The 10930-nt window shown below is 34.0% G+C and overlaps 1 protein-coding gene across 1 annotated transcript; it reads left to right on the top strand.

The window, feature by feature from the left end:
• The first annotated feature begins 6895 nt into the window (after window positions 1–6895).
• On the top strand, window positions 6896–10727 carry LOC134233002 (oxygen-dependent coproporphyrinogen-III oxidase-like). Its single transcript, XM_062714998.1, has 10 exons — window positions 6896–6914; window positions 7378–7496; window positions 8193–8262; window positions 8553–8633; window positions 9007–9057; window positions 9213–9287; window positions 9921–10039; window positions 10141–10207; window positions 10430–10555; window positions 10644–10727. The coding sequence occupies exons 2-10, from the start codon at window positions 7399–7401 to the stop codon at window positions 10725–10727; spliced, it is 771 nt and encodes a 256-aa protein (XP_062570982.1). The 5' UTR covers window positions 6896–6914; window positions 7378–7398.
• Window positions 10728–10930: the final 203 nt, after the last annotated feature.

The following is a 10930-nucleotide window of genomic DNA, read 5'->3' as shown; positions in this document are numbered from 1 at the left end:
TTTTGGCCCCACGAGCTCTTTGGGGTTTACCAAAACAGTGGTCTCTGTGAAAAAGAAATATGGGTACAATAAAATTTGACATAAAAAGAAACAGGAAAAAAAAATTTTTAATCGAGGGGGGGGGGGGGAGGGGAGGGGGGTTGACCATAACTGATAACAATCTTACTTCGGTAAGATACGCCATATTATTTAAATTCCTCCTTCTCGTATATTTCATTAAACGATGCATCCATATCTTAAAAAATTAAAGATAAAAAAAGTTATTACATAAATGACCATAATGAACATCATCCAATCCGGCACCAAAAATGCAGTCTAATCCGGCACAATTTCCATTAAAATTAACCGATTCCAATCCAGCACGTGTCAACATTTTTAAATCGAAATATTTTTGTAATAAAATGGGTTATAACAAATAAACATATAACAACGGGTAAGAATTACTCCAAAGTATCATTTGTTAGCCACACTCCTGCTGCTGGATGAATTAAACTTAAAAAATCTACAAAAAAAACAACTCCATGCCGCTTCAAACTCAATCGGAGAAATTCTGCAGTCTTCAATCGTTAAATGTTCAAGTTTAAGAGACGATAGGAAAAGTAGCAATTAAACACACTAATAAGCATTTTACTAAGAATTCGACAGTATCTTCGAATCAAGCATATCTGACGGTTAACGGGGGATATTTACCGAAATCTCGGGTACCTACCTTTTTCGATTTGTTCCCGCCGCCATCTTGTTTTGTCCAATCCGGCACGGGATCACGACAGTGGTTACATACTCTTCTATACTCTACGTACTATACTCCAATAAATACTATTTGATTTTTTATCTCTACTGTTAAGGACGGTTTCAGTTTAAAACTCAACTTAAATTTGCCAAGTTCTAGTGTCTTTAACAATTCATCAGGAGGGATGTGGATACACCTGAAATCGTCAGGTGCTCCTTTCTTCGTTTTGGTAGAATAAATCTTAAAAAACAATGTAAACAAATATGGCAGCCCCCTGTGTGTGAGGATTGACAATTTGTAAGTTTAACATATGGAGCGTTCCAAGTTTATTTTTCAGACAATAAAACACTTCCTTCAATAAAATTTCAGTTATAAACATTTTAATCTGAAAATTTACGAAGGATCTCAGCGTGTCATTAAAAATTAATAGAAACGTGATGATGTGTCAATCACGTATTCATGCCAAACATGTGCTCCTACTTTGAAGTTAGTCAGAAATTTTCAGTTCTAAGGAGAAATCTTTTCAAAATGTCTATGTTTGTATTATTTTTAGAAAGAATAAGAGGTTACCAAGTAAAATTTACATGCACAGCCGTATCAAAGATAAAAATAAACGAACCCCAGACCAACAATAAAACTTTGTTTGATGTACTCTGACCGACCCATCGAAATTGCCCCTACTACTGCCTATACCTAATCATTTTTTTTTTAGCACTTTAAGATTTTCATTTTTTAAATTTAGTCTCTATAGAATAGCATAATTTTTCTAGGAAATATGCCTTTTGATTAAAAATTTTATGGTATAATAAATATGAAATCTGCTGAGCTATCCAGTGTGTAATGCAAATTATCAATAAATTCTGAGTCTGTGATTTTCATGAGAGTTATCATTTTGTATAATAATGTAAAGCCAAAAAAAAAAAATAATAAATAAATACCTATTACTTACTTATCGTTACTTATCGTTTGTTTCCAATTCAGTTGCTACCCAACTCAGAAATGTGGGTAATGGAGTTAACGTCAAAAATATATTTTAATCATGACCCCAGCATATTTTTACCCGGAAAACTTCCCATGAACCACAGCATTCTTTCTTCTATTAGTATTATAAACATGTACCAGTAAATTTTGATATCTGGGTATTAAAAATACTGAAATTTAAACAAATTTTAAGGCACTCTCAGTGAGGACTCTAATAGAGGTGTTCTTGGTATAGAACAGAACAGAACATTTTATTTCTAATTTAGAGCCCATAACAGACAAGTATGAGATTATTACAATAATAAGGAAATATAGGTATAAGACACACCAATGTTAAGGGTTTGAAGTTAATCTATAGAAAGTTAAATTGAAATCCCTAGATTTGCAAAAGAAAATAATGAAGTAACTTGGACCTGTGAAATTACTTTGCTATATCTATTATTCATTATATCCAAATAAGAAATTCTTAAAATCAGTTATAATTGGGGATCAGAAAACTTTGCTTAGATATATCCATGAATTCGCAATATCCATTTTTGCGCAAAACAACTTTTAATTACTGTAGTACTATACTGTCTTTTAGTATGATTTTTTTTAATTTTATGTAATATTTGAGTTGCTGATGTTTATTTTTCGGAAGAGAATGTATTTGAAATCTACTAATATATATACATGTATATTATATATATATATATATTAATATAAACATATACATAATTATATGTACTTCAGTTTATGTGATGACTCATTTGGATTCATATATTATGCAATCATTTTATATAATGTACTGTCTAAGTGTTTTCTGCTTGAATTTCTACCATATATGGTGAAAAACACCAGAGAAAAGGCAATAGGAATGATAAAGTAGAAACGGCATTTATCCATAATGCCTTTAATTTAATTTAATACCTAACTATTGTTGATTTTACATGTTTGAAATTTAAGAACTATCAATGTTTGCTTAATTAAATCAATTTGGCATTATTAGCATGATTAGTACAGAAATTAGTATTGCCATAATCATGATAATAAAATGATAAATATGTGACACGATTGAAACAATGTAGGAATTAAGTAACAATAGACAATATGTAAAAATAACAGGAAAAGAGATAACATGATATGGCACTGTAGTAGCTGCTAATGAAGAAACACTTCTTAATGAAAAAAAATACCATTAAGCTTTTCAACATTGTGCAAATTATAAAATTTTTGCAATTTATTAAATAGTTGACTTTCTCAACCACTAAGTCGCCCGCATGGCACAGTGCTTAGAGCGCCTGCTATACAGAGTCCTGAAATAAGGAGGTTCAAATCCTACTTTTGGACGTGGAGACCAGTCCATTCAGATGAGACCATATAAAACCAAGGTCCTGTGTGGCAGTATGTGCACTGCTGGCATGAAAAAGATTCCTCCCTGCTCAATGGCACTGAGTGCCGAGTATAGGACAAAATTATAGCTCTCCACCAACAAGTGATGGCATCTGCATATGAGTGAAAGATTCTCGAGAGGGACGTTACACAATATACAATCAATCTCAACATCTAAATGTTAAACCATCGCTTCTTGAATGCAAGAACTATATCAATATGCGGTTGAGAAAGTGAACTAGTTTTTGCAATACTTTATGATATTAAGCAACGCTTAAAGATATTTCTATCATTATATTAAGTAGTGTTTTATCATTAGCTACAAGGCACTTTTCCTACTGAGCTATCCAGGCCAGTATATCAGTCCAAACCATCACAATTCTAACAGACTAGTCTATTTAATATTACCTTCTATAGTACATTGTAAAATAGAAGGGTGAACACAAGTAAATTAATAAAATTTTTCTCAAAATACTGTATTTTTAGCTCACCTGAGCCGAAGGCTCAAGTGAGCTTTTCTGATCACATTTTGTCCGTCGTCCATCTGTCTGTCTAGCTGTCTGTCTGTCTGTCTGACCGTCCGTCCGTCTGTAAACTTTTCACATTTTCGACTTCTTCTCAAGAACCAATGGGCCAATTTTAACCAAACTTGGTACAAAGCATCCTTGGTTGAAGGGGAGTTTAAATTGTTAAAATGAAGGGCCAAGTCCCTTTACAAGGGGAGATAATCAAGAAAAGACAAAAATAGGGTGGTGTCACTAAAAAATCTTCTTCTCAAGAATCAATGGGCCAGAAAAGCTGAAACTTATATAGAAGCATCCTGGGGTAGTGTAGATATTAAATTGTTAAAATCATGACCCCCGGGGGAAGGGTGGGGCCACAATAGGGAATCCAAGTTTTACATAGAAATATATAGAACAAATCTTTAAAAATCTTCTTCTCAAGAACCACTAGGCCAGGAAAGCTGAAACTTATATGGAAGCATCCTTGGGTAGTGTAGATATTAAATTGTTAAAATCATGACCCCCAGGGGTTGGACGGGGCCACAATAGGGAATCCAAATTTTACATAGAAATATATAGAACAAATCTTTAAAAATCTTCTTCTCAAGAACCACTGGGCCAGGAAAGCTGAAACTTATATGGAAGCATCCTGGGGTAGTGTAGATATTAAATTGTTAAAATCATGACCCCCGGGGGCAGGGCGGGGCCACAATAGGAAATCCAAGTTTTACATAGAAATTTATAGAACAAATCTTTAAAAATCTTCTTCTCAAGAACCACTGGGCCAGGAAAGCTGAAACTTATGTGGAAGCATCCTTGGGTAGTGTAGATATTAAATTGTTAAAATCATGACCCCCTGGGGTAGGGTGGGGCCACAATAGGGAATCCAAGTTTTACATAGAAATATATAGAACAAATCTTTAAAAATCTTCTTCTCAAGAACCACTGGCCCTCAAAAGCTGAAACTCATATGGAAGCATCCTTGGGTAGTGTAGATATTAAATTGTTATAATCATGACCCCCGGGGGTAGGGCGGGCCACAATAGGGAATCCAAGTTTTACATAGAAATATATAGAACAAATCTTTAAAAATCTTCTTCTCAAGAACCACTGGGCCAGGAAAGCTGAAACTTATGTGGAAGCATTCTGGGGTAGTGAAATTTCTAAATTGTTAAAATCATGACCCCCGAGGGCAGGGCGGCGCCACAATAAGAAATCCAAGTTTCACATAGAAATATATAGAACAAATCTTTAAAAACCTTCTCAAGACCTTCTGGGCCAGGAAAGGTGAAACTTTTGTGGAAGCATCCTGGGATAGTGTAGATATTAAATTGTTAAAATCATGAAAGGGAAGGGGGTAGTGGGGCATGATAGGTATAGCAAGAGGGGAAATCTGATAAGAACTGCATCACCCAAGTTACTCAGGTGAGCGATGTGGCCCATGGGCCTCTTGTTAGGGTTGTCAGCTGAGTACACCTGCATCCATAATAAGAGTGACAAACTTACTCATGCAGACCTGATAATTTGTGATGTCTCCCCTCTAAAGAGTCTATAACATATTTTAATAGCCTTAAGAATCTCACTTTAATATAAGATTATTGTAAACCAACTTTTATTCGCGACGACTTTATTTCGCGATTTACTAGGGATAAACTAGTTTGCGACGATTAATTTTCGCGATCAAGCCTTTTTGGATCTGTTGTTAATAGACACAAACATTTTAAGGACCGGTTCGCGGCGAGAAATATTCGCGATTACGAGGCTCTCGCGAACTTGGCGAAAATTTCTCGCTCACGAATAAAAGTTGGTTTACAGTATATATATAGAGCATACATATCAGACAAACCTCTTTTGTTCCTACGTTACCCACTGCTCTGATTCTATACTACAAATTTATGTCAATATATAGACAACTATTGATTTAATTACAGTACTGTAAATGTATTTTTTTCCATGAGGTCATAATTCTGCAGAATCACAATTTCTGTTTAATTTGCATGTAGACTATCATTATTTGCCTTACATTTATATTAAGAACGCTTGGACAAATTTCGTCAGAAAATGTGTGACCACGTACATAGCGAAAATTAATAGCATGGTATCACGTGGAAAAAAAAGTACTTCTACAGTATTAACTGATTGGGCACAGTCTAGCTTTTGACATTTAATTTTTTTTATCTAAAGGGAGACAACACAGTTGTTGCATGTCCACTTGCTTGCACTATTTCATTGTCATCTGCGAAGCAACACAGCTCCCACCCTGTACATGAATGAGGTATCATAAATTGTCTCCCTGATATCTGAAGGGAAACAAGAAATGTGTCACCCTGTACTTTAATAAGATATCACAGATTGTCTCCCTGATATCTAAAGGGAAACAAGACATGTGTCACCCTGTACATGAATGAGATATCACAAATTGTCTCCCTGACATCTGAAGGAAAACAAGACATTTGTCACCCTGTACATGAATAAGATATCAAATATTGTCTCCCTGACATCTGAAGAGCCGCCTGTACATGAATAAGATATCACAAATTGTCTCCCCTGCATATGACATGCAAGGGAGCCAATCAGAATATATTCTAAGGGATAATCATAACTTTATATTTATAAAAGTACAAACATAAGACTCGCTCACTCACTCAGTCATCCTTAGACGACCAAAAGACAAAACATAAGTATATTACTGAAATTCAAATACCAAATAATTAGTAGGTACTTGTACTTTCAATATGAAAACACTATGTCCATTTGATGGGAGAATGATCACTTAATGGCCATAGTGCAAAAGTACCCAATGATTTATGTTTACTGGTAAATGTACCTGTATAGTACTGTCTAACTGGTTTTTCCAGAAATAACTAAAATAACTGACATCTAAAGATTTTACTTTTAAAAAAGGACATTAGAAGTACTTCAAGGTTCAACTGCTGTGGCAGGGAAGTATAAAGTCAGTGGATCAAATGTTGTCGAAAAGTTGTTGTTTTTTTTTTTAGATATTATAAGGGGTCCCTGAAAAGACTTATATTTAATATGTTGTTCTTAAATGTATTTGAGTGGTCCTTGTTTTAATCCTGCATGGTCTCATCTTTCCCATTTTCTCTGTGTCTGAGATAGAAATTAAGTTATCCTGAATGTGCTTGATATGATCTTTCTTTTTTTATTTAATTTTATTATCAACTTAGAAATTTCAGACAAAACTTCCAATTTTTCTTTAGTGAGATTTCATAGCGGTGAAAATTTTGGGAGGAAGGATACAATAAAAATAAGATATGGATGGACTGGGAATTGAACCTGGGACCCTCGCATCACTAACTTTGACTCAGGTACTCAAACCAGAGCTACCCTGGCTGTTCCATAGCCCATACCCTTACATTCATTCTTCCACAAAATGTCTAAGCCCTATAAGACACAACCTTAATTTTCTTATTGCCCCCTGGCAGGATTTTCACCTGCAAGTCCAGGGTTGGTCATATGGCACCAAATCTGTAACAGGAAAGGAAAGGAGAAAATGCATGGCTGGACTGGGTATCAAACCAGAAGTCCTTGCATCACTAGTCAAGTGTACTTCATGTACTAACTGAGCTATTCAAGTCCATGGCCTCAACCATTACATATGTTAAATGAAAATAAAATGTTCTGATCCCTATGTATGTCCCGCAGAGGAGTTATTTCCCTTTGAGTATTCACTCCATAGATAATTGTATTTTTGATATGTCATGTATTTGAAGTTAAAAAAAATATGATTCTTTGTATAAATTTTCATCTGGTGAATTATTTCTTTTGCAGAATGACGCAGAATAAACAAAAATGAAACTCCTTCGTACAGCTTTGATAAGAGTGAGAACTGCCTACAGCTGCAGTACAATGTCTATATTGAAGCAGAGCCATAGAAAATTGTTCTTCTGGTAATATCACACAAATACACACATACCCTCAAAGACAAATATGTATAGAACATACACTGGCAGACAAACAGAAGAAAGAGACCTTTGATTTAGAAAAAAAATTTCATTCAGACTTAAAGGTGATATTCATTGCAATATCTTCCTCGATGGTAGTTACTTTAAACACATTTACATGACAACAGTTTTGGTCCAGCCAGCCCTGTACTGTGGTCTTGGAATATCATGTTTTCAATCCTAATGTCTGACAGTAAAGGGGAATAAATCTTACCACGAAGCATTAATTATGCTCTTTATACTTAGCAACCACCATTACTGTTGAAAGGTATACAAGTAAATAAAACGAGGAAATGTGAAAAAAAAATGCCTTAGATCAAATTTTTCTTTCATTTGGTGAATCTGTAACCCTCTGTTATGTTTTACATCCTTCAGAGAGCTAGATGCACAGTTCTGAGCTAGTAATTATAATACTATGAGATCAGAGGCCTGTTCAACAGAGTGAACATTCGCAAGCACTCGCGAGCGCTTGCCAAAATTCCTTATAGTAATACATGTACCTCCAACAGAAATGTTCACGAGCACTTGCTCCGTTGAACAGGCCTCTTGTTTATCACATATAGCATAAAGAGATTAAATCCTCCAGTAGATAAAAAATTTCTTTTAATTAATTGTCATTTTGTATTAATTTGCCTGTTACAGGTCATGTGGGGCTGTGTCAGTTGGAAGTGCTGGAGTGTCAATCATATGTTACCATAGCAACAGCAATACGGTGAGTTCAAGGTTTCTGAAGCTGATTTCTTAGATTAACCAAGTTGGATAACAGATTTGATTGCTACTAAATGTACATGTGTACAATACTAATTAAGCCAATATTTGATATAATTTGCTTCCTCAGATCTTTGCTTCAGACTTGATAAAAATTCATCATTTATAAACAATATTTTCTATGAAAATGCTTCACTGCATGTGTATTATTTGAATTGTCCAGAGATAAAGTGTTGAACAAGAGACAGATATGTAGATTTAGAAAATTACATTGAAAATGAAAATTAATTTCAGGTACTTGCAAACAGTGGAAGGAAACTTGATTCATCAAAATGGATGGCTGAACCAATTACAGACAAGACACTTCTAGAAGAGGTATGTTTTTTAAGACTGCATGGTCTAGGCCAATACACTTCATGCCAGAAATTTTTGTAAATGTTTTAAATATATCTTTTAATTGATTTTATTTACCTGCTTTTATATCTATTAATTAAATCAAATTCTACAATGCAGAAGGTAGACCATAAAATGACATTCAAAGTATGTTACACAATATGTGTGTAGATTTATTAGTTGCACAAAAAGGACTATATACTTGTTCCATCCTAGAAGAATATGGAATATTTTAGAGTTTATACCTCAGCAAGACAAAGACAACAGCTTTTCTTTGATAAAACTGTTATAACATTTAATGATTTTGTATATAAAGTACCATCAGATTTTAAAAGATTTTTGTTTCTCATTTCAGAGGAGTTCAGAAATGAAATATAAAATGGAAGCCATGGTGATGAGAATTCAGGTATTTTTGATAAAGAAAAATTCCAGACCTGTTTCCTTGTTAAAAAAAAAAAACCTTAGTTTTTTTTCACCTCTATGTTAATTGAATACACATGTATATTCTTCGTGTACTTCTGAGTTGCATTTTACTTTTTTAAATCAAATTTGTTTATTTAGTCAGAAGTTTGCAGAAAACTGGAAGAGATTGATGGCGACCAGAAATTTTTTGTTGACAGATGGACAAGAGCAGAGGTAATGGACGAACTGATTGTTAATGCTTACCTTAGTAAAAATGAAACTTTGGGGTCAGGGATTTCAATGTCTTAAAAGGTCAGAAATTCTATGACAATTTCACTGAAATGTAAATTATTTAACATATATTATCAAGGAGTTGTGAAATTTGGGAAAAAAAGTAAAGGAGAGGGGTAATAATGAAGGTGCAACCAAGTAGTAATCCAGAATCTTTTCATTGAATTTAATTAAAAGATTAAGTCAAATAAGCCCCACATATTAAATATTATGAGAGAAGAATTCAATTGAATTTAACATCCTGAAAGTTCAAATGAGGATGAATATGACTAGGGAGTTCTTTATGAATATGAATGAATTTTCCTGAAAATAATAAATTACAATATGTATAAAACATACTGTGAAAAAACTAATTTATTTTCATGGGAGGTTAATTTTTTGTTGTTTTCAAGGTATGAAGATTGAGACCCACAAATTGATGTCTACCACAAAATTTAAAATTTCATATGCATTACCACTAAACATTCTCCAGCCATGAAAATCAAATCCCCACAAACTAATATTTTCTCCACAAATCTTGAAAAATTGACCCTACGAAAATATGTGATTTTACAGTGATTTGTTATATTTGTTTAGGGAGGGGGTGGAATCACTTGTGTTATGAAGGATGGCCTCGTTTTTGAGAAGGCAGGAGTCAACATCTCTGTGGTACATGGAAACCTACCCCCTCCAGCCGTGGCTCAAATGAAAGCCAGGTTAGTTTCCTTCTGTTTATTTAGTATAACTGTATTGTTGTAAGTTCTAGTTGTTGATTAGTTGACTCTTTGAAAGAAATATTACTGTTGTTCTGTTGTAGAGGCAGGGCTTTAGAGGGCAAGACATTACCCTTCTTTGCCACCGGAGTCAGCTGTGTCATACACCCTGTAAGTTTCATATGTTTTATACCACAGATATAGTTTACACCCTGTACTTTTTATAACTGTAACAGTACTTTACTTCTTGACTTCTTGTAATAATAAATATGCACCAAACTTCATTGATATATACACAGAGCATAAACAGAGTAAAGAAATGCATGCACGCATGCTCTATGTATTTTTGCATTAAACTTGAAAATTTGAGATGTGTGTGCTTCTGAATTCCAGAGAAATCCCTATGTGCCTGCGATCCACTTTAATTATCGGTACTTTGAGGTGGTGGATGAGAAAGGAAAAGTCCACTGGTGGTTTGGGGGAGGAACAGATCTAACACCAAATTATCTCTTTGAAAAGGTTTGTTATATTACACTCAAAAGTGCTTTCATGGAACATCCTCAGTATTTTTATGTATAAGTTCATAAGAGTATTCTGTTTGTAAAAGATCAATTTGGGTCCAGTTTACAAAGTAAGAGGTCAAGATTTGGATCGAAAAGCTGTCAACTGTAGTAATATCATTGGAAATTAATTATTGTATAAGTGGAAATTTTAGTGAGACGCAAATTTAGCAATTTCTCCTTAAAAACTGGTATTTTATTTTTAGCAATATTCAATTTTAGCGATTTGAAAAGGGTCACTGAAGAAGCTATTGCAAATAACAGGCAATTAATTTTTAGCAATATTCAATTTTAGCGATCTCAGCATCCTTGCTAAAATTTCCACATATACGGT

This window comes from Saccostrea cucullata, unplaced genomic scaffold, assembly GCF_032062105.1.
Source record: "Saccostrea cucullata isolate Sc308-1 unplaced genomic scaffold, CSIRO_AGI_Scuc_v1 ctg14092, whole genome shotgun sequence".
NCBI lineage: Eukaryota > Metazoa > Mollusca > Bivalvia > Ostreida > Ostreidae > Saccostrea > Saccostrea cuccullata.
The sequence above is the reverse complement of the archived record's forward strand: the minus strand, read 5'-3'. Positions and strand labels throughout refer to the sequence as shown.

Coding starts and splice junctions, on each gene's coding strand:
- LOC134233002 (XM_062714998.1), top strand. CDS start 7,399: ATGAAACTCCTTCGTACAGCTTTGATAAGAGTGAGAACTGCCTACAGC. Junction 9,058..9,212: donor CCATGGTGATGAGAATTCAG/GTATTTTTGATA, acceptor TTGTTTATTTAG/TCAGAAGTTTGCAGAAAACT. Junction 10,040..10,140: donor GTGGCTCAAATGAAAGCCAG/GTTAGTTTCCTT, acceptor GTTCTGTTGTAG/AGGCAGGGCTTTAGAGGGCA.